Source organism: Numenius arquata, chromosome 4 (assembly GCF_964106895.1).
Source record: "Numenius arquata chromosome 4, bNumArq3.hap1.1, whole genome shotgun sequence".
Taxonomy (NCBI): domain Eukaryota; kingdom Metazoa; phylum Chordata; class Aves; order Charadriiformes; family Scolopacidae; genus Numenius; species Numenius arquata.
The window spans coordinates 63,480,086-63,504,131 of record NC_133579.1 but is presented as its reverse complement, the minus strand read 5'-3'; the positions used below and the strand labels follow the sequence as shown (position 1 = coordinate 63,504,131).

Below are 24,046 nucleotides of genomic sequence, written 5' to 3'. Positions count from 1 at the left end.
CTCTGCTGCTTCCCCCTCAAGCACACCGTGGAAAGAGGATTGTCCACTGCCCCCAGATGAACGTAACCTGTCTTCATGAATGTAGCCTGCCAGAGCAGGCTGCAGGAGGTAACGTCACAGAGGACGAAGCTTGTGGATAATGTCTTGGGCTCATCTACAGAGGAGCCTTCTGAGACACATCTGACTTTTGTGTTATAAAATACTGCAGAGAATATTTATTGGATAAATTGTAGTTGTAAATACTGTTATAATGCTGTAACTAACAACAAGCTGTGTTGTGGCAATGCAGCAGGACACCAGGCATCCATGTTCTCAAACCTCATCCTGGGCTTGTCTGCATTATCAAAAATAACTTTTGGGGTCTCTCAACGCTTTCTACCCTATTAAATGTTTCCCTCTAATTATCAATTAGTTCTTACTCTACAGAGACATAACTAGAAAGCACAATCTCAGGACTAAAAATGTGCTATTCCTCTCCTCAAAATCTTGAATGAAGAAAGCAAGAGAACACAAAAGGTTTTGCAAAGCTTATATACAATAGCTGAGTGGTCAGATACGACCAAGGCTACACCCTACCATAATATTAGGCTAAATCTGGGCTCAAATACAATCAGGTGTTGCTGAGATCCCAGTTTACTGGCATATATTTTATTCTCTGATGTTTTAGGGTACTTCATCGGTTACTGGTGATTCAATTGTTTGAATGGAAAATATCTAATTAATTTCAGAAAACATTATCTGTGCTGGTAAGAACAGTGTAATGAATCAAGGTCAAAAGGAGCTTTACACCACTATGTTGTCTACCAAATCAGATATGACCAGTTTTCTTGTCACTTTTGGCCACTCAAGATTTTATGATAATCTGGGGACTTTACCCCAGCATTCCAATTACATTTGGTCCCAGATAACTATTTCAGCTCCTCCTACATTTTCCACAAAGGGGGCTGCAAGTGTTATTCTAAATGCCTGGGTTCTGCATGTGGATATTGGAGAATTACATGATGAAAGAAATTCTGTCTATGAACATTGCCTTATAATAAACATATCTGAAAACCAGTAGAAGGCTCACCAGGAGGTGACTGGCCAACAGAAAATGCAGAGCTGTGGAACAACAGTATCAAAACATTTAAGGATCATGTTTTTCTCCTAGAGTTGCTTGTCTTCTAGGGCTGTACGGGCACTTCCAGACCCAGTGCTGTGATAGGGATGTTCCCTGTGGAGGCATCATCATCAAGACCATGGGAGATGGTGTGAGGCAACGCATGGAGCATCTTCTGCAGCAGCGGCACCATTCCTCGGGGTTAACCTGCAGTCCTCTCTTGGTTCTGTACCCTTTCCGGCACTGCCCTGTCCCCACAGTACCTCAGCCTTGAGAAAAAGCATGCCATTGTGTGATTTATATTTGCTAGTGGTAGTTTTCTCTTCTTGTCACCTTTAAAACGGATTTTTTCTTTTCATTCTTCCCAAAATTAAATGCACTCTTACATGTTTATTTTAGGCCTGTTCTTTTATGTGCATTTCTTATCAAAGGGACGGACAATCTTTGTCTTGGCACAGGCAGATAGATGTTTGAAATGGTTCACAAATGCTTTCAGAGATGAGGAATGTTTCTTTTCCCTTTCTAAAACCTGTATTATGTCCTTTGCCAAACCCTGTAAGTCAGCCTTCATGCCTTTATTGAAGAACATCGGGATAAGTTCACAGCAAGAAGGTGGTCAGACTCAAAGGAAGCTTTTCTTTCCTCAAGTTTTGTATTTAAAATAGTTCTCTTTTTTTTTTTTTGCTGCTGACCACGCCTGTAGCGTTTTTGTAATATATGTTTGTATAAAACAAGTTTCTATTAAATAAAAATATGCATATATATATATCTTAAGACAGAAGTTGAGGCACTTCTGCATTTTCAGATGGGTACCTGAACCCTTCTCACAAGATCACATCTCCCCTTGCAGTCATCTTGAACAGAGCTACCAGACCATTAAACCACTGTCACTCTCCACTAGCCAAGGCCAGTATGTTTTCATTTGTCCTTCAACCTTCTCACAAAAACTTCAGTAGAAAAATGGGTATGCAACAACAACAGAAAACTCTTCACCTCAAATGTCAGAATTCAGATTTTACTGGTTTTCTCACACACAAGCTGAAGATATCTCTGGAGCAATTAGTAAAAGAATAGCATTAATTCTACTTCTCACTGATGAGGGTGCTTCATTAGGATTGATTGCTCGTTTCCAAAGATTATACATGGCTAAAATAACTACCAGTGGAGAACACAAGGCACTGAACAACACATATATCCTTTAGACCACCAAAGTAAAAAGACCCTTAAGAATAAGTTTAATACTGTTATTTATAAGGTGTGTATAAACGAGGCTTTCAGTTCTACCAGGAATACCTGTCAGTTAAATTAGGGCCCTGTGACTAAATGTGAATCTCTGTTCCTTTTCCTTGAGGGTTCTGTATATGCACATGCAAAAATTTGTCTATGTGCACATGCAAGAGTTCATTTATGACTGGGTGAGAGACCACTAAAGGCCACCACAAAGTAAGAGAAGTCACAGTTCTGTTTCACTTTCATTGGAAAGTTGTCACCATCAAGCAATTGACTTATGCTGATAGCTTGAGTCTGACTCTACTTTGCACAAAATCTCCAGCTGCAAAATAAACCCCATCAGAAGCCCTCATCCTTTGATTCTTTTGTTGTCTCTTATAAAAGAAAGGCTTATGAATGAAGGACCTTTAGTACCTGAGTTTTTTCCTATGCTATTCCGATATTTTTTTATTTCTTCCATTTTGGCCTCATTTCTGAGCAGCTTCTTGTAATTGGGACAGAGTATTATGGGAGATCATAGGAAGCTGGTTTTGTCCTCACCTGAAGCCATTAATACTGCTTTGCAGGCTGCAGAACTGCCCATTCAGTTTGTAGTATAAGGCAAAATATTAAGCATTATGTGTAGACTTTGGCAGGAGAGAAAGTAAAGAGATTTCACATAAAATGAACAAAACTCTACAGAACAAAAACGTGTGGTCATCTGAACAGAAACACGAAAAGACTACGTAGAGATATGAGAGAAAACCAGAACATGCTCTTTCCTAATGAGCTCTTTCCTGATATATCTCTTAACCCAAATAAAACGGGTATTAACTGTCAGGGAAAAAACCAAACCTCTAGAATGTACTAACAGGGTCTGAGCATTTCTCACATCAGCCCTGAAAAGATCAGGGCAGCATTAACACAAGAACATTGACCCAATGAGAAGATGGGTAGCTGCCCCAGAGGTGCACCCCACCTTGTCTTGAACTTAGTATTTTGAGGTGCTGTCTCTTGGGCAGCAGCTGAAATTACAAGCAGACTGTTCAAAAGGTGCAGGCAAGCACTTAGGGAACCTTTTTTGGTCTGTGTAAGTGTAGCCATCCTTTGCTTTGGTGGTCTAAATGAGAGACTGGAGAGAGCAGACACACCAATCCTCTTTCCACATGTACCTAGAGCTCTGAATCCCAAAGAGCCTGGACACTTGTGAAAACATCTGGAACACAGAAAAAGGAGCCTGTATTGTCCACAGTTGCTAGCTGCCATGCAGTGAGAAATAAAGTGCAGCATAAGCTGCAGGACACAAAATCCTGGTGACTGGGAACTGGAGCTGCCCATCATCATCAGAACTCACCAGTGGCAGGGGAGTAGTCAGAGCAAGGGTGGAAAGGGAGAGCAGTTAGGCAGGGAGTAGGAGCACGGAAGCAAAATGGCAAGAAGCCATGGGACAGAATGGCCTGTCTAAGGATTGGGGGGCCAAGTAAAAGACAAACAGGTGGAAAAATACAGGGTGTGTGCAGGGGGAACCTGTCCAGATGGCAGTTGAGGGGAGAAGCAATGAAGGGCCAAAGGAGAAACCAAAAATCTCCCTTTCCCCTCAACCCTCACCCCTTTTCTCATTAAAGGCATTTAAAGACATCCTAATATTTTCCTGATATTTCCTTTCCTATCAAAGCACATCCTGCAATTTTTGTGGTGATGGTAAATCTTGATGAATAGGAGTGAGGAGGGTTAGGAAACGCAGCGGCGGTCTTAGGTAATTACAGCTGAGAGGGGAAGCACCCTGAAGCAACCCTGATGAAGTTATAGGCTGAAAATGCTCCGTGATCCCTGCCCTAGGTACAACACAGACACGTTACCACTACACACAACAACACGTGCAAACACCGTTACAGAAGGAGGAAGGACACTGGGAACCTTGCTGTAAGGGTGGGTTCTTCCTGTAAGGGAAACGGTGGTGCTGAGGGTCCAGGAACACCTACTTACCAGTTAAATGGCTGGCAATCCTGGCAATAGGTTTAGGAGGCAGGGCAGGGGGCTGTTTGAGGAGGGACAACTGTTTCACTGGGGTGTCCTCATGGTCTCCAGGGAAAGCGGCAGATTTTTTGGGGGGAAGTAGCAGGACTGGCTTAGCTGTAGGATCTTGGGAGAGGAGGACGCCGGATTCATTGGATGTGGGGCTCTCTTCAGACACTGGAGGACACAACCACATCATAGACGCAACAACGTTACGAGCAAAGCAGCAGCGGATACAGGCGCAGTAAGACAAGAACAGCAGCGCAGCAATGCAGATTAAGAACGACTAATAGATTTCACTCGAACATCATATAACATGGAAAGGAGAAGAGAAAGAAAGAGAGAAAAAGAGAAAGAGCAGGAGTAACACACATCTACACAACAGCCGAATTTCCCATTACCTCTGACAGAAGCCAGCTCCCTTAATGCCAGGCTGGGACGTATTCCCACATCTTGAACACAAACCAAGAGCCTTAAAATGTCACATCTCAGATGGTCTGTCACCACAGCTTGCTCAGGACCACATATGTTAGCAGGTGGTCTCTAAACTTATCCTATAAATGCAAAGGCACCTCAGGAGGCCTACTGCATTTCAAAGAGGCCGCATACTTGTGCAGGATCATGGATGAACACTTCTACCAGTCACTTCTCCTCACTCGACCTTCGTCCACAACTCTCAGCACTAAGTGGTGCAGGAAGAGGAGCTAACCTAGATGCACAGCGCTGCCATCTCTCTGCACGGGCTGGGGAAGCAGTGCAGAGAGCCTCACCTAGGGTAGGGCAGCTGGCTGCGTTAGCTTCTCAAACATGCATGGTGTGAACATCACCCAACAACACGCGGCAGCTAAATGGCATGACATTGTACCCTAGGGTTAAAAACGTTAGGAGCTCTCTGCTCTAGAGCTCATTGGCACAGCTGAGACACAGCGAGAGAGAAATCTACTCTTAAACGTCCACAAAGTGCAGGGACTTTGCCTTACTCATGAAGAGGTTACTTGTGTAGAAGCTGTCTTCTACGCCAAGTCAGTCAAAATTTCTCATGGAGCATGCAGTGACAATATGTGTGCTGTCACCTCCTCCACTGGAAGACTTTTGTCTTTGACAAGGATTTCTCAGGGCTAGACACCAAATGTTAGAAGTCAAAAACTTGTTTCAAACAGCTTAGAGTGCCTACATCATAATGTAAACAAGATGTTACCTGTCCCATCCATGATCTCTGTGGTTGGGAGCACCTCGTATGAGCAGGGTTCCCCAGGTGCTGGACCTGACTCCAGTTCTGCTAGGGCTGGCAGGGATACCTGGCTGGAGCTCAGCACTTGCCCGGAGCCCAGAGGCTGCCCATTCTCCAAAGCTCCTTCTTCATTTGGTATGGAAAGTTCCCCATCTGTTCATAGTTGGAAGAAAGCAGAATGACAACAGAAGACACATAAATATGATGCAGAAATAATTTAAAATGAAATCTGCTATCTCCATTAGCTTGCTTGCAAATGAGGAACCTGAACCGAGATCAGACTGATAAGGATCAAATCAATATGGTTTGTATCTCAAAAATACAACTTGTGCAGTTTTTGGAGATGTCTGACTGTGATGTTCTGTCCACAACAGTTTCACAGGAGTCTGATAGCATTCTACTTGCCTTAAGGGGTTATTAAGATTTGAGAAAGATCTGTCAAATATCTGTGTTGATCCTTTGCTTACCCTATGATGGTCATTATGATCCATGGTCTAAGCTGGATGGTTCCCGACCATCCTCCATGCATGGGGCCATGTGGCCCCATCCAGGGCCACAAAATCTGTTTTCTCTCTGTCTCTGTTGAAGCTGGGAAGTCAGGAATGAGAATGGGCTGGAACTGAAGCTATGGAGCTTTCTTAAAGAATACTAACATACACAGTATATGATATTTTAATAATAACAACAATTATTCTCTTCCCTTAAACCAATTTTTATGCTATAAGGGACACGTGCGAAACCACAGAATTATGTCCCTGTTTTGCACACAAATAAAAACATTTCAGCTCCCAGCATCGAGATTTTAAGTAAGGGAGAGAATAATTTTTTTTTTTTTTTGGTGGAAGGTCTTGATACTGGGATATAGCAGTTTCTATTTAGAAAGCCTGTTCTTAAAGTTATTATTAATATCTCCTGTGAGCAAAATTTCTGTAACAGCAGCTGGTAGTTTCTTTCCTGTCAAACGCCACTTCACATTAGAATAATAAAGAACAGAAGTGAGGGATCAGATCATTCTCTATGGTGTCAACCCGCATGATTTTTATCTCAGAACTTGTTATGCACAGCACTCTGGTACCTGGAGGCAATGACTACATGGATATCTCAATTACAATTTTATAAAGGAAAGTGTTCAGCCTCCATGGTTATGAGTGGAAGCTTGAAAATATAACCAGAATGTGACCTGTAAGGCTAAAAACCAGCAGGCAAATAAATGGAGCCTAATTTTACTATGCATTTAAATTATTCTTTTAAGTCAAACTCAGGATTTCAGGATCTGGTTCTTGATTTTTGGGTACTTCTGATTAGCCATATTACTGTTCAATGTACTGAGTGGAGATGTACATTATTCAAGTGAGTGTACATTTTCCCCTTGCAGGTCTTAGATGTGCAAAACACTGGAAAACAATACTGAAACAAGAAAAAAAATTAAGTTTCACTTAAGCATCAGGAAACAGCAATTAACAAGTCTGAAAGTACATTAGCTGATAAGTATTCAGAACTATGTTTCTGCCTTTTAAAGCTTCTCCACAGTGTGTGAAGATGGTCTTCTGCTTATTTTGGAATTATTAGAAATACCAAGGTCTTGACTTTCTTGTTTTTGTTGGAGGCTTTTTGAAGACCTGGAAAGCTATTATGGTACACAGCCACATCATAATAGACTGAAACCTGACCCACAGCTTTCAGAGCAATCAACTGAGCTGGCTAAAAGGTGGCAACATTCATCAAAACCAAAGTTTTTGGCCAACTATTTGCAGCACAGTCTCCTTTTAACTGCTGTGGTCATTCAATACAAACCCATTTATTTCCCTAGGCAGCAAAAATCAAACAGCAGTTCAGCCAGTATGAATGTTTTTTGACTTAGCTGTTTGGGTGGAAATGCTATGTATTCTGTGGTTGCTCTGCCTCCCTTTTATAAACACAGACCTTTACACGTGTTCGGGATAGGAGCTGCTGTTGTCTCAGTCACCTGGTTTCATGAAAGAGCATAACTGTTTCTTATGCAGAACAACTGTTTCTTGAATGAAAGGCAGTGATTGTGTTCAGCAATACTCATTAATTCAGTGCAGGACTAAATTAGGCTGTAACTGTGAGCAGACAAAAAGTATGCGTGACAAAACCAGTAACAATTATTTTGGGGAGGCATGTCTACACATTTTTAATGAAGTGGGATGCCTATTGTAACATGCTGAGCACCTTGAAATCTTACTGTCCTAAGTGCACTTTGCACTTCTCAAGGTATATTCAGTATGATTGAAGAAGATAGCATTCAAACGACCTGTTGAAGGTTTACAATTGCAAAAAAGTAAAATGTGAGATAAGCTTCTGGCTTTTACTTTTTGTCATAATAACAGGTATGAGAGCCTTCTGTACTGACAGCATAAACTCTTTTAATTTTACCTCCTGAATAGGTACAATATTCATTTAGACTCTAAAACTTGTCCTTGGATTTGACTGAAATCATCAGACATGACAGAGAATCATGACTGAAATATACACCCTAAATCTGATCTCACTTAAAGGAGAACTACATGGGGAGCTGCTCAAGTACAGCAAACAGATCGAAGATGCAGATGAAATAATTTGTAGAATGAAGAATATCTTAGTGTGAATTAATCCAGGATCAGAGACATGCTTGACAACCAGATATAAGAGGCAAATTACTCACTATTTTTAAAGTACTAAAATCTATGTTGGTTAGCTGACAGACAAATGAAAAGAATCCTGGTAATGCAATTATTACATATACACAGATGAAGTGATTAGTCTTCAGGAACTGGTTATGAGTTTAAAGTTAATTTTGCAGAGTGATAACGTATGTAATCTTTTTTTCTCACACTTGCTAAGTCCTTTGCTGTGTTTTCACAGAGCCTGCTGCTGCTTAGTGGACAACGAACTTCCCTAAATGCATGAGCTTGATAATGCCAGCTGAGTTTGAATCAACTGGATCTGGACGGGACCAGAGAAGTCACCTTAACCTCTGCAGCAAAAGGAACACATGAAGGCTGCTCTTCTGTTACGCAGGAGGCTCCACACACCCCAAGTCACTGAAGAAATGGGACCTCAGAGGAAACTCTCTGATGCAGAGGACTCTACCCAGACACTCTGATTCACCTTAACGTGAAAATAACACCATGGGGTAAAGGCCCAGAAATGCATAGATGGTATGTTCAAAATATGTGCCCCCTACTCATGGTTTGTACTCCTGAACTCACCTGCCATTTCCACTTTCAGGCACATTTTCAAAAATTGCCTGGTGTGAAGCAGCCCACAGTGCATCACACTGACTGGTACAGACCGCTCCTTTTGTTGTTTCTTTACATTGGAGCTCTGCCTACCCTCTCACTGTGTCTTTTCATTCTGAATGTTTTGGACTAGAGAACTTGCATATCCAAAAAGCACCACGCTCATGAGCTCCTTCCACAGACAAATGGCTAAGGAAGTCAAAATGATGAGAGTTTGAAATCCTGAGTTATTTTCCACTTTGGGTTGTTTCCTTCAGTACTTGCCTGCTCTCAAATAACACTGTCCAGGCAAGGATTCTTGATGGCAAAAACTAGGAAAGCAGAAAAAAAGTCATGTCCTTCTCTGCAATGGCTGCCATGGGCTAGGGGATGAAAAACTGAGCGTTCTTGCACGTGGTCAAGACCTGCCCTCAGGACTGTTTCCTAGCCTTGGTGGCTACCTTAGCATAGGGGCTAGGATCCTCAGTCTCTAAGCAGACCCCCGATTTTGGGGAATCCTGTGGAGCTTGAGACAGGCTGACGCTTGGATGTCCTCCCTACTTCTGCAGGAGTTCAAATCCTTTAAGCGTATTGAAACTGCAGCACAACTGGCTCTCCAGTGGCTGCCGTGCCTTCTGCCTCCTTGCTGTGTTACCAAAGCCACTTCTTCAAACTTATGCTCACATACTGCCACAAAACCTGCATTAGCACATAAGTGCCCCATTTCGAAATCCTGTCAGGATTTAGGTAACCTGAAATTTGGGTCTGAATCCATCATTTTGATTAGATAGAGAGTACAAAAATACAAAAGTATAAAAAATGAAGACTGCCCATGTTTCTTTGCAGAACCATTGCGCCATCATCCCTGTAGCAAGCAATCAGTTCAGACTCATATTCAGAAATTCCTCACTAGAGTGTCATGATTTTGGCTGGGATACAGTTGACTGTCTTACTGGCAGCTGGTATAGTGCTGTGTTTGGAATTTGGGAGGAGAATAGTGTTGATAAAACACTCATGGTTTTGGTTGTTGCTGAGCCGTGAAGGCCTTTTCAGCTCCTCACACCATCCCATCAACGAGTAGGCTGGGAGCGCACAAAAAGTTGGGAGAGGGGGACACACAGCCAGGACGGATGACCCCAACTGACCAAAGGGATATTCCATACCATATGACATCATGCTCAGTATATAAAGCTGGGGGAAGAAGAAGGAAGGGGGGAATGTTTGGAGTTATGGCATTTATCTTCCTACATAACCATTATGCGTGATGGAGCCCTGCTTTCCTGGAGATGGCGTAACACCTGCCTGCCGATGGGAAGCAGTGAATGAATTCCTTGTTTCGCTTTGCTTGCATCCACAGCTTTTGCTTTACTTTGTCTTTATCTAACCAGTAAGTTTTCTCATTTTTACCCTTCTGATTCTCTCCCTCATCCCACCATGGAGGGCAGGGAGTGAGCGGCTGTGTGGTGCTTAGTTGCCACCTGGGGTTAAACCACAACACTACAGGTAATCTCATCTATGTCCAGATAAAAGAAGAGGCATCAAAATACTACAAGTAGATTTAATTCTTTGACCGGCACCATGGAACAGTGGGTAATTCTAAAGACAGATGCTTTTGGGACGGTTACACCTTAATATAAAAAATCAAAGCTGTTTATCTGTGTGTGGGAGCAATGGTTTAGCAAAGATGTGAGTTATTCTAAATGCTGTGGTATGTTCTGAGTTGCAGGTGGAAGCTGTATTTTTAACCTCTTGGCACTGCCCACCCACAAACTATTAGAACAGCGGGTGCCTCATCAGATACTTCTTCAACTTACTATTTTTCTAAAAGCAGACAGTATTTGAAAAAATTGCAACCTTTGCCTGCACTGGCAGAAGACTCAAGTCACATAACCCTGGAAATGGAAGATGACAAAACCTGATTCGGTTATGAGTCTGGCCCTTGCCAAGAAAAGAGCTCTCTGCATTTCAGTCTGGAGTGGTTTCACTTGACTAGTTTAACTGTGGGGGTCACTGAAGTGATAAAAGCATTTCTTGTTTCCCAAATATAGCAGCTGGACTGCAGTGACTCTCCCATGTGTGAGCACTGTGACTTACTGTGCTCTGCTAACTTTCACCTGCTGCACGACACAACGTCCTCTGAAAAGCCAGCAAATCCTGAAGCAAACAGGTCAGAGTGTCATTTTTATACAGCAGGTGAACAAACTCACTAATTCCGTTTTTCTTCAAAATAAAAGATACAATAAACCCAATACTAAGCACAGGGCAAGCTCCAGAATTTTTGTTCTTGGGTCAGTTTAATCCATATTAAGTTTCCTTTGATCTGCACGGATTTTTTTAAGAAAGAAGGCGGCAAAATTACTCATTCACAGGCTGATTCTGTCTGCTCTGTTGTCCTCTTAGGAAAGGGAGACAAAGAGATTTAACATTATGGCTACACCTATTGTCTGTGCAAGATGCCTCTTGGCATGGAAGGTGCTACCATCATCAAATGAAGCCTTCTGTTATTAAGTACTAAAGTCTGCTGTGTTTTCTTGAAGGATTAGAGATTCCCTAATGGGAATTACAAGGAAAATGTTACTTCCACTTAAGGTTTGCAGTGAGATACAATATCCTGTATTAGAATTACTCTCGGATTATTACACCACTGAAGGAAATATTGCTTTTGCTCTACAAATCTTGCCTTACTCATATCCTTATATCATCAAAGCTACTTATCACTGCCACAATACTTGTGTATCACTACTCTCTTTTTCTTTCAAGGAGGGGTACCAATTCTTAGCTTCCTGTGTTTGCACCCAGCAGGAAATAATGTAGGATACTGAATAAGAAGTCCAGCTCTTTTGCATTAGTTTCCCTTTTAGTGGCAGCTGACAGTGAAAAAGTCTGATGTCTCTGCTTTTTGCACTGGAAATAGGAAGCAGCAGCAGGTATTTCATACCAGCTTTTTCTAGTATGAGAAGGTGAAAAATGACTATAAAGAGGAATTAATTTCTTTTTTCAGACGAGGACATCCAGACATCTTAGCATCTGCTTCACAAGATGACATAGAAGATTACAAACTACAGGATTATTTGAGGAATGAAGAAAGCTGTAGTGCTTTGGTAGCAAAGTAGGGGGAAACTCCCCAGGTGTCAATGTGGAGGGCAGGGTCAGGCTGCACAGAAAAGGCTTTTCCCCCGGCATGCCTTTAGGTGTATGCAGGGGTGAGTCGGAAAGGAGATATGTGTGGAATGTGAGGCAGGGATGAAGGAGGGCACACCCTGGATGGAGATGTCACTGCAGGCTGACTTCTGAGCTGACCATGGCACAGAATGGGGAGCTATGCTCTGGCCTCTCCTGGGCTATGACACACTTGGTGTGACAGCCTGGACTGTGCCTCGCTGGCCGCAGGGATGCCTGCCTCATGGCCATGTATCCGATCTGAGTCACGCTCCAAAACGTGGGCAACCCAAGGCAGTGAGAAGAGCAAACCTTTCATCAGGTGTTGGTTCTACCCTGAAGTTGCATCTAGCATGACTTCCAAGGCAGCAGGCCATAGTGAGAGCTCAGCCAATGTTAGATCTAGAGGACTAGCAGCATCTAAAATGCACAATGGGTAACAACTGTAGAATCTAATGACAAGCAGCATATTTCTTTGGTTTTGCAATGTTTTGCATTTTTTTCACTTACAAAAACAGTTCAGGTTAGTAAATTTTTAAATTCCCAATAAGCCAGATTAAAAAGGAAGGTAGCAGATTTAAATGCTCCAGACTTCCTGAGGTAGACCCTACTTCAAATATCATAGAATGGTTTGGGTTGAAAGGGACCTTAAAGATCATCTAGTTCCAAGCCCCCTGCCATGGGCAGGGGCACCTCCCGCTAGAGCAGGTTGCTCAAAGTCCCATCCAGCCTGGCCTTGAACACTTCCAGGGATGGAGCATCCACAACTTCTCTGAGCAACCTGTTCCAGTACCTCACCACCCTCACAGTAAAGAATTTCTTCCTAACACCTAATCTATATCTACCCTCTTTCAGTAACTGTGAAAGTTTGCAACTTACACTGACTTTTAACAGGTTTTATACTGGTATAGATAAAGACTTTTAGACTTTGAATTAATGGGGCTTTAAAGCACATGCATAAGTTCTATTGAAATTAAGAGGCAACTTTGGAATGTCTTTATATAATTTACTGAATTCATTGTCTTAGTTATTGACAAGGGAAGCAGCAAAACAAATAAAAGCTGTGGTTAAAGATTGACACATACGTAATAGATGTCAAATATTGTTGCATTACCAGTGTAAAACAATGGTGTTTGCAAAACAACGGCATTTTGCATAAATAATATATTAGCGACTCAACAAATTAATTATCCTGAACAAGGAATTATTATTATGTCTTCTGAGCTGTTTCAAGGGAATGTGCACTGTTCTGTGCTTGCCAGTATCCAAAACCTTTAAATGTTTCCCTTTTCCACAACAGAAAATCCCAGAGTGACTCAACCAGACAATGACAACACATGCAGGCACGGACCCACTCCATCTCCCCGCAGTCTGGATGCCTCACTGTTTTGCAGCAAGTGACTCCTGTATGATGCTGTGATTTGTATTTTTATGGCTTTATATTTCTGATTAGCTTTCAGTTTTATTTGCTAGATAACTATCACATGTATCCAACGGCGAGGGCCAGCCCACAGTGAAATCAAGAGATGTCTGGAGACCTTATTCTGCACAGTCCTGCAATTCAAGGCTGTATTCCCAGTTCTTAATGTTACAATAATGTAATATCTAGCCATAAAACTATATGGGATGTCAATTTAATATTGTGAAAAGAACACTTACCTTTATCAAAAATTTCTTTCAGCACTCCTCGTTTTATAAGCTCCTCTCTGCTTTGCCTCATCGATATTTTTCTTTCCAAAGCTGTAAGCAAAGGAGAAGGGTCAATATAAATAGAAAAGAAGGGGCATGATTGTTTTATAAGGTTCTATGCCTTTTAAGGCATTTAAATAATGCTTTTTCTCCTCTTCAAGTCATTGGCAAATTAGCATCTCAAAATAAAGGCTACTGGCACTCCAGAGAATCTGCCTGCTGCTGTAGCATGGTGTTATTGACAGAAATGGTTACAGACTGACTGATCTGAGGGCATGCCTGCACTCCCATTGCTTAATTTTGACACATGACCAAAGCATTGCTGTGGAGAATTAGAGATAGCGAAGGGAGAAAAGGGCAATTAGTGCAGAAACTGGAGGGGGAAGGTAAGAAAGGTGGCAATGTGAAGGATCACACCAATGAAAGATGTGGCCAAGAACTCTCCCCAGGCCATGGAAGAGGACTGGCACCTCTGCTGCCCTGAAGCCAAGGCTTGTTTTCCACTGACTCAAGTGAGAGCAGAGCAAGGCATCTGGAACAGTGCAAAAAATGAGCTTTTTAATGGAGCCTTCTCCTCCCTGGAGGGGTGTTGTCCCCTAAAAAGGTGTAAATGAGGGGAACTCCACAAGAGCCACTGCAATTTACACCAGATTTGAACAGCTATACAGAGTCCTGTATTGCCTGCTTGGAGACTGTGGTCACTGGGGCAGCAAAAAGACAGATAGAAATTCCGTGTTTGTTTAGTTCAGCAGTAATTAAAACAATGTCCAATTAACCAAAACACCACAAAGGACAGGCATTCAGGCAAAGAGCTGAAAGCCAGCAACCAAGGGGCGCAAGAAGTGATGTGCAGCAGTGGCTGCGACTGCATGCGCTCTGCGAGAAACAAGCCTCTGCCTGCCAAAAAAGAGGCACAGTCAAGGGCGAATCGCTTCTGCCATATGCTCCCCTATCAGGCCCAGCACAGATGCACGCACACACAAATGAACTGGGACTTAGCATCTTCTGTCTGCCCAAGGCAGATTTAAAGCAAAATTTAAAGCAAAAAAGAAACCCTCTCTCCATCTCTGAAAACCGGAGGATGTAACCTTTTCTGGCACTGCTGCACGTTGGCTGCTCCCCAGGGGCACAGTATACTTGGTGAATTAGCTATGCTTATACTGACACACTGCACTCATTGCAACTTATTTGCTGTCAGATATGTACAGCTTGGAACGTACAGGGCCGGCTCTGCTTCACCTTTTCCCATAGGGTAAATTTAGGTTTCCCCATTTTTAGAATCTGTTTTGAACATGCATTCCTCAGGACAAAGAAGGTACAGTTCAGGTACAGTACTTCAGGTACAGTCAGTACCCCCCTGGTCTCCCCTAAACACACCCTCAACTTCAGCATCGATCAGAATTAATGGCAGGTCCCTTCGCTAAGGCACAAGACCCCATACCCATTAGCCAGTGACCTAAATAAAATAGTACAGTTTTATTTTTGAGGCTGTTGACATAACAGCCACAGCATTTTCCAGAGTGCTTTAGCCCCATTTGATGAAGCTCTTCAGGCACCTCACTGACTTTCAATGAAACTTCAATTTCTAAGTTTCTAATAGGATTTTGAAAAGAAATGCCCAACAATCAGATTCTGGAGTCACGTTGCAGACTGCTCCCCAACCTGCCTTTTCCCTGCACTGGAGGGGCCCTGTTCTGGAACAGTATTTAAACCTTTCCCCCCTTCCTCCTTAATAGCTGCCTCCACCCCCTCCAAAAAAGCCCAAACAAGCCACAGCTAACTCCCGAGCTTTCTTCCATCAAAGAAATTGTTAAAACCCTGACTACCTTTAAAGAGCAACTCGGTGGCACCCAACACCTTTTCCAATAGTTCTGAGAAAGTATAATTTTCTGTTAGTGTGAACAGCAAAGAGCACGCAGTCTGTCCGAGCTTGTTCTTCAGTGGGAAACAAAGTTGGGTGAAACCTCAGCAAAGCAGCAGTTTCTCCATATAAACAGCAGCACTGTTCACAAAACAAAGACATGGAAAAATACTGCTTTTTCTGTACTTCATCTTAAATAGCTAAGTAACAGATCCACACTTTACACACAAATTCACTGGCACCCACCCAGGTTCACCATCTCACCCTCCTGCCTGGTCAACAGCTGGCTATGCAAGGTAGCAACATTACTACGGACTTCATGGCTAGGAAGTCCCATCGCAGTATAAAAGCAGTGCTAAGAAACACAGTAATTTGGGGGATTGGAGATAAGACTTCTGGAGGATCAAGTGCTAAACTGGGCCAGCAGGACATTTTCAAGAAGTGCAGGAGCGCCTCTCTCAAAACTGTTGCTGGGGAAGACACTCAAGTATTGACCAAGACTTCTCGAAGTCATGGACTATTTTTGCAGTCTAGCAGAATTTCAAAGGTAGAATACGTATTTTTGGAAGACTGTGTATACACAGGCTTTTCAGATACTCCCTTTTAGTTGTAATCTGCTTCTGCTCAAGAATGAAAAAAAACCCACAACCCTCCAGTTTGAAGCTCAGACTAAAACAATTTTTTCAGTTTCTAAATCCTTTCTAAGTAGGTACAGGACTTAAAGTATTAATTATTTTCCTACTAAGCCAGTTTAATTAATAAGATATTTAGAGGAAGGGCATGCTGGGCTAAGAGCAGCACTGAATGATAATAACAGATGTTATACTAAAACTATGGAACATGCTGCCTTCCTTTAATACAAATCTTCCTCCCAAACAAGTCTCGTACATTTAAGTGCATGAACTGCTATGCTACTGCTGGATCAGATGGAAAAAAACCACAAGCGCTTAGATGCAGAACTCATTAGGATCTAACAGCCTGAACAATGAAATGTTTCACTCGGTCTGGATTTCTCTGGCAAAGATTGCCAGTTCTTTTACGAAGGATTTTCTTTTCAAGCAGAAAGCTGATACAAAACAAATTCATTCACTCTCCACTGAGAAGGGATCCATTCACAGCAGAGGATAAATAAAAACCTCTGAATTAATCCTTGATTCATGTGAACCTTGTAAATTCTGTGATGGGGAAAAATGAAATATAATTAATATTTAACAAAAGATGTATTACTTCATTGGCGATTTTCCTTGGTGATTAACCTCATTTTTTTTCATTTGTACAATCTTCCAGGAGATTAGAAATAAGCATTAAGCCCTCTTTATGGGGTCTACTTATGCCAGAAACTGGTTATCTTAACAAATTCATCCATTCTCCAAGCAATTCTCAGTTAGTAGTTTATAGAAATGAGAACGTATATTTTATGCTATAAGTGTACAGATTTTGCCAGTGTGCTCTGCAGTACGCTGTTTCTTTTAAGATCTGATGAAGAAACAGTGGGAAATGTTTTTATTAATGTTTCTGAGCTGGTGTTTTTGAACTCGTCCCTCAGGAGCAGCACCCCTCCGCTTTTCAAGCGGAGATTTTCTCTGTGGCAGACCCATTAAGATCAGTAAAGCCTTGACAGGGTTAGGAGGACTTCCTGCCCCTCTGTTCTGGAAATCAAGTACAGTTTTGTCTTTATTCCTTTAATAAGCTGTTGCACTCCATGATGGCAGTGATTGTGGGCTGCTCCTCCAGCTGAGAAGGTGAAGCTCACCACTGCTTCTGCGCCAAGTGCCTCTGCTGCTCCATTAACCAGCCAGAGAGGCATTTACGTAGTCAGGACTTGTAACCTTTCTGTCCTTCCCAGCCTTTTCTCCAAGACCAGAACATCTCAGATGGACTCTTCCAACCTGCATCTATATGAGAATAAACCTTTGCATAACTCATCACGTTGCTGCTTAAACCAAGGGACAGACTAAATAAACACGTCCTGCCCTTTTTTCTCATCTGACAAATGAAACTAAACCCCAGTCTGTGCTAGCCAGTTGAATCTTAACCTCGTTTCCTTCTGAGGGTGCCCTCGGCCTTTGTCTTAAAAAGCACTGGGGGTTGCTTTGCATGAATTCTTCCTTTCAAAGGCTACTATAATTTTCATGATGATTTTAGGAAGCAAAGGTCGTTATAGGAATGGAGCTTAGAGCAGGAGCTTTCTGGTGTACCAATTATATATGGATTCAATAGGCAGAAATTTGCTCTGCTAATAATTCAGATCTGAATAACTAAAACCAAGTCAACCAATTGCTTTGCACAGTGTTAAGATAAACAACCATCAACATTTCCTTTAGACTTGTAAGGAAGGAGAGATTTCCAGGTGTGATGGATTATGTATCAAAACATGTTACATCATACAGAGGGACCTGGACAGGCTGGAGAGGTGGGCCCAGATGAACCTCATGAGGTTCAACAAAAGCAAGTGCAGGATTCTGCACCTGGGAAGAAACAATCCTCGCTATCAATACAGACTGGGGGATGAGGTATTAGAAAGCAGCCCTGAGGAAAGGGACTTGGGGGTGCTGATGGACGAGAAGCTGGACATGAGCAGGCAATGTGCTCTCGCAGCCCAGAAGGCCAATCACATCCTGGGCTGCATCAAAAGAAGTGTTGCCAGCAGATCCAGAGAGGTGATTCTGCCACTTTACTTTCCTCTGGTGAGACCTCACCTGGAGTACTGTGTGCAGGTCTGGAGCCCTCAATATAGAAAGGACATGGACCTGATCGAGCGCGTCCAGAGGAGGGCCACCAAAATGATCAGGGGGCTGGAGCACCTCTCCTATGAGGACAGACTGAGGGAGCTGGGGTTGTTCAGCTTGGAGAAGAGGAGGCTCCGGGGAGACCTCATAGTGGCCTTCCAGTACCTGAGGGGGGCCTACAGGAAGGCTGGGGAGGGTCTGTTTACAAAGGCCTGCAGTGACAGGACGAGGGGCAATGGTTTTAAGTTGGAGCAGGGGAGATTTAGATTGGATATTAGGAAAAAGTTCTTTACCATGAGGGTGGTGGAACACTGGAACAGGTTGCCCAGGGAGGTGGTTGAGGCCCCTTCCCTTGAGATATTCAAGGTGAAGCTCGACGGGGCCCTGGGCAACCTCGTCTAGTTGGGGGTGTCCCTGCTGACTGCGGGGAGGTCGGACTAGATGACCTTTGGAGGTCCCTTCCGGCCTGGACCAATCTATGAATCTATGAATCTTGAAATTCTTCCAACTATGTAGACTTTCTCGATAATCAAATGGAGCAGGATTCACCTGATACAAATTTTTACAGTATGGGCTTCTGCCTCCTTATTTATTAAGAGCAATTCTTGGGCATCATTGACCTCAGCCTAATGTGAGCATCTAAACCAGTCTGAACTGCACCTTGGAAGTGCCTGTTAGTCTTCACTGACCGTAAAAGGAAACTAAGGGTGAGTAGCTGAGATACAGATGCATAAAATTAGGGTTGAATCCAATCCTGAAATCCACAGACAGAAGAGGGCAGTTTTAAGAAAAGAAATGCTGCTGTAGATGAAAGTCTCAGAGCTGAGGAAAATGTAGATGTGTCAGTTCACACAGAGCTCCATTAATTTGGGGATTGTTCCAATAGCTGTGGCATGACACCCAGCATTGCTGCTGTGAGCTTGGGGTTTGAGCAATGCCAAAACATAGCTTGTTTGAAATAACTGTTTTGCTTTATTCAGTGCTAAATATGAATTTTGCTTGGCTTCAAACACTCCTAAGTCCCTTGAAGCCAGAGGGAAGAAAAAACATTCCAATGGAGTTTTGAATCTTGGAAATTTAAAGTTCCTTACAGAAGTTTTGTGTCTCTAATCTCAGCCTGGGATTTCCTATAACAGTACCATGTACAAAATCTGACTCAGATCACTACCTAGAAAGGATCAGGAGTGCCTTTTCGTCTGTGATGTCCACACATGACATTTCTTGTTCTGACTGTAGCCTAGGACTCCTATTCTATGAGATTACAAAATAAGTGAACATCAGCAGGGAAAGTATGTGTGGGTATTAAAAGTTAAGCTTGATTTAAAAAATATAATATTGCAAATACCTCTCCAAATCAGCTGCCGCTAGAGTAGTTGACCAAATAAATCCCTTTCAGTGCATGAATATTTTGGAAAACTTCTGTAGCATGTGGTATGAGACAAACTACTAAAACAGGAGCAATGCTCAGCATTGATGTCCCACCGGAGGAGTAACTCAAAATACTCAGTATCCTTATAACCAGTATCATTAAAGAGGTGGAAAAGTGAGGTACAGACAAGTTGAAACAGCTTGGCTCATCACCTCCTACATCAGCATTAACAAAGCATTACCAGCAGCTGTTCTGCAGACAGTGGCCAACAGGCTAGGCAAAGAAATGATCCTTCTAGACTTAAAATGTGTTAATCTATAATTAAGACAAATAATAGGAAAAAGAGGCCAAAATAATAATAATAATAAGCCTCTTAAATTTATTTCATTTCCAGTCTTTTAAGTACACTGAATTTATTTTAGATTATGACTACTTAAAACACAGAGAAGACAATATTAGGGCATCTTGCTTCTAGTCAAATTCAGATCAACTCAGGACACCTGTCCATCTCCATTTAGAAGCACTGGACTAGGAGCATGGTAAATCTTCATTAGTGACAGGCAAGTCTATCAAATCACACAATAAAAATAGACATGTTCCTTTGACAACACAGGATCAAACCTCAAATTCCTAGTTACTAACCAGAAGAGTTTAGGAGGTATAACAGTTGCCATGCCTGGTAATTACACATAAAAATTGAATTCTCTTTTCCTTACTGATGGTGAAAGAAAGTAAAACTGGGGAAGAAGCTGAAATCAGCCTTAAGAAAACCCTGGATTTACACTGTTCATAATTATATGTAAACTGCCAGAGGACAGACTCAGTAGGAAAATGGATGCAAAGTCAAATATCTAAATATAGAATTGCCAGAGCTAATCAAAATACTGCAAACCACATTAAGCAAAGAAGATCACAATACAGTAACACAACTTAGAAATGCAGCATACAACCGAGAATTCAGCAAACACAGAGAAAGGCAGAGAAATAAAATCTGAACAGTTCTACCATAATTAACAGAAAGAACTGAAGAAATCAGAAATCTAATCCAAGAGCAGATGGTCTGTAATTTTTTCATATAGAAGGACTGAAAAAAATCAAAGAAGCTGCCTTCCTAGGGAAAGAACTAAACTTCAAGCTAGATCCAAAGAAACCCAACAGAACTGATTTCACAAGCCAAGCAAAGCAACCCTGGAAGATGAATACATGAAAAGAGGAGATAAAACAAGAAGTCTTGACAAATATAACAAAAGGTGTGTGTTTGAAAAAATCGAAGAAAATGGAGTGAAAAGAAAATGAGACTGTAGACACCCTTAAGAAAAATATTATCACCCTCAACTGCCCAGCTAATAAACAGCAAAGCAGAACTCCACCATGTCAATGAGATGTGATAGCCTTTTGGAAAGACTCACATTTTCATCCCCTTTCTACATAATTGCTTTTCTTGTCACATTTGAGAAGTATTGTACAGCAGGTTAGGGAGAAACTCAGAAAGCTGACCAGAATATTGAAAAAATGAAGAAAATACATTCCTCTTGTTCTTCCCTCTGAACTGCAGCACAGCATTTTCATGAATTCCTAGGTAATACTAGGTCAAAAACTGGAAAGCCGAGCCACCAACAGGTATTGCTCTCCACAACTTCATGAAAAATGAGGCTGTGTAGCTTAATTAAAAGAAATTTGCAACAAGGTAGCATAGAGGACCCCTGCTCTGCAATTATAGTGTGATTGCAGCACAGAAAGCCATGCCTTGGCCATTCTGAATATATGTAATTTGGGCATCAAAAACAGTAATGAGGGGGTGGTACTGACTTATTTGAAGGCTTTCATCCAAGTAAAAAACCTGGCAGGCTTGAACAGCCCATGCTGAAGTCCATACTGCTACCAGCACCCTAAATAACTACAGCTAGATTAAAGATATTTTGAGCATAGCTATTACCACCACAGTTCTTGCTGCAATGAATCTATGTCCTAAATGCCAGCAGAAGGCAGCTGACGCAATCCTTATGACAAGAGATCCACATTTTCACATGGACCACTAGCAGATGAAATGATGGTTTCTCCTACAGGCTTCTGCATTACAACATGCAGAAGTTGTACCGTCAAAGGAACAGTAAGAATATGGGTTCTATTCATCAAGCCTTCACAACCAGGCATGATGAGTGATGCCATCTGAAATTACTTTAAAGAAAGAAATATGTAGGAACATCATCATCTGCACATTCCAAAGAATGGTTGCTTTTTATAAATGAGTCGAGTTGCTTTAGGCACCTTGCTGTCTCAGATTTCTGTACGTACAACAAACAACAACTATTGCTAAAAGCAAATCAGCCAAGAGCTGGGTGAGATATCTGCAGTGTGTTTCCCTTACCCTGACAAGATGGTACTCAGACAGACGATACTGCAGTAGGGTTCTGCAGTGTCATCTGCAATGGCAGAAATGTCTATTTGCAATGCTCTGCTACGTAACAGTTTAAGGGACCTTCCTCAAAGCATAAACCAAAGCATCGGCATGGTGGGCATCACTAGAATAAGATAACGACTCCTGTGACTCTCTGCAGCTGAACAGAATTCTCTCCAGAACAGAGTTTACACATGGGATATAAATAACCAGGCAAGCTGCTGCCTTTGGATTTGCTCCTCATCAGACAACACATCCAGATGGCAAAATACAGAGCACAGTTTACAGAAACAAGTCTAGCAGATGTCAGGAAACTGGATTCTCCAGTGTAACTTTTAGAGGGTGAAGGAGTCAGTTTTCCTGGGACAGAAAAGGGGGGAAAAATACAAAGATAGAACCAAAACAATGGCCAATGATAAGGGAGGAGGAATGCTTGGACAGACCACCAGGAGATGACTGGCCAGTATTTGGTCCCTTCGTTTGGCAGCTGGGAGGACCACCTTGCTGACAGAAAAGAGAGCTGTGCTCAGTAAGCCAAACAGCACAACTCTTTCTATAGTAACAACAAACTGCCGTGCAGATTGCTTTACAGCTTGAGTTTACCTTACAGCTGTAACTTTACAGACATAAATTGCCTGGTACCCACAGCCAGAAGATATGTAAGAACAGTGCTTTCCTCCCTAATGAAATCTTCTCTTGGGTACAGTGAAGAGAGCTTGATCTGCCGGGTGCTTCTATTTCCTCCGTTGGGGATTTGGAATAACTTAAAAAACAGCTGCCCATTACCCAAGGTGTGTATTTATACATACAACAACAGTAAATTACAGTTTAGGAAACAGTTCTTCCACTTGTACTGGAATAATTAGTATACAGTAGCCTCCCAAATAGACACACAAAGCAGATGGATAGTTGTCTATCTGTGTCCGTATGTACACCTATTTAAAATAAGTGTTACAAAGCATAGCTTGCAACTAAGAGATACATACTTAATTCTGAAGTTGGCTTAGGACCTTTTTAAGAGAGAAACTATTAAGATTTCAAATACTTCTTGGAAACCATCACTACTTTGTACAACCAGAAAATCTCAACTAAGCACACACAGACTAAAAATGCATTTATTATCAGAATCAACTGGCATCAACCCTTCAACGCAAACCTCTGTTAGAAGCCAAATAGGAAATCATTCATTTAGTACTTGATTATAGAAATGACAGAATCACAAAGCAACAGACGCTTCCTCCGAAATAAGAAGATTCCTGAATTGCAGCTGTCACATCAGCCAGCAGTTATCTTGGGATGACATTTTCAGCTTGTGCAATGGCAGTAGCTGGTTGGTATACAATAGACTTAATGCTGAAAAAACTCAGAAGTGTCTTTAACACCATTGTCTCATCACCCAAGATAGTGCAGTCTGCTTTCTGGTTTGGAAGCTGATAATAGTTCAAGCTACAGTAAAGCCACACGTGCAATTTCAGTGTGTTTTATGCATTCAGAGTTTTGGTATGATTTTTTGCCTTTTTTGGCTGAAAAGATAACTTTTCCAGATAGAGAGAAACTTTCCACTATGCATGGCAGTCCTCTGGAATCAACAGACTGAAAAAGGATGGGATCTCAGTTACAGTAACAGGACTGCAGAATAGCTTCATGAGAATTTGGCATGCACCATCCTGCCTCATAGTATGAATTATTCCATTATTTCACTAGGAGGTATTTTTTTTTTTAAATCGAAAATGACAAAATGGTTTTATCCTTCTCTCCGGGAAATACGGTGCTGAAGTTATCTGAGAAAATAAGGCATTTTTACCCTTAGTATTATGTTATTTTAGTGCTTTTTTTTGTGTGTGCAGAAACATAGTTATGATTCTTGTCTGGGATGCGGAGACAGAGTTGAAGACACCAAACACCTTCAGACATTAACAGTTTTGAACTGAAGTACTGATATAAGCAGCACATTCAGAAAAGGATAGGCAGGAAAGACAGTGAAGTGAAGGAGATATGATAATAGCCTGACACATTTCTCACAGTGTAATCACATTATAAATGTCGGTAATATTGTATAAAATAA

General features: G+C 41.9%; 1 protein-coding gene across 1 annotated transcript in view; it reads right to left on the bottom strand.

The window, feature by feature from the left end:
* PHACTR1 (phosphatase and actin regulator 1) overlaps positions 1-24,046 on the bottom strand; it is a 305,302-nt gene that overhangs the window by 58,778 nt on the left and 222,478 nt on the right. Inside the window, exons 5-7 of the mRNA XM_074146816.1 lie at positions 13,595-13,675; positions 5,523-5,708; positions 4,295-4,501 (exon numbers count right to left, since the gene is read on the bottom strand). Coding sequence (XP_074002917.1) covers positions 4,295-4,501; positions 5,523-5,708; positions 13,595-13,675 — 474 coding nt within the window. The remainder of the gene's footprint in view (positions 1-4,294; positions 4,502-5,522; positions 5,709-13,594; positions 13,676-24,046) is intronic.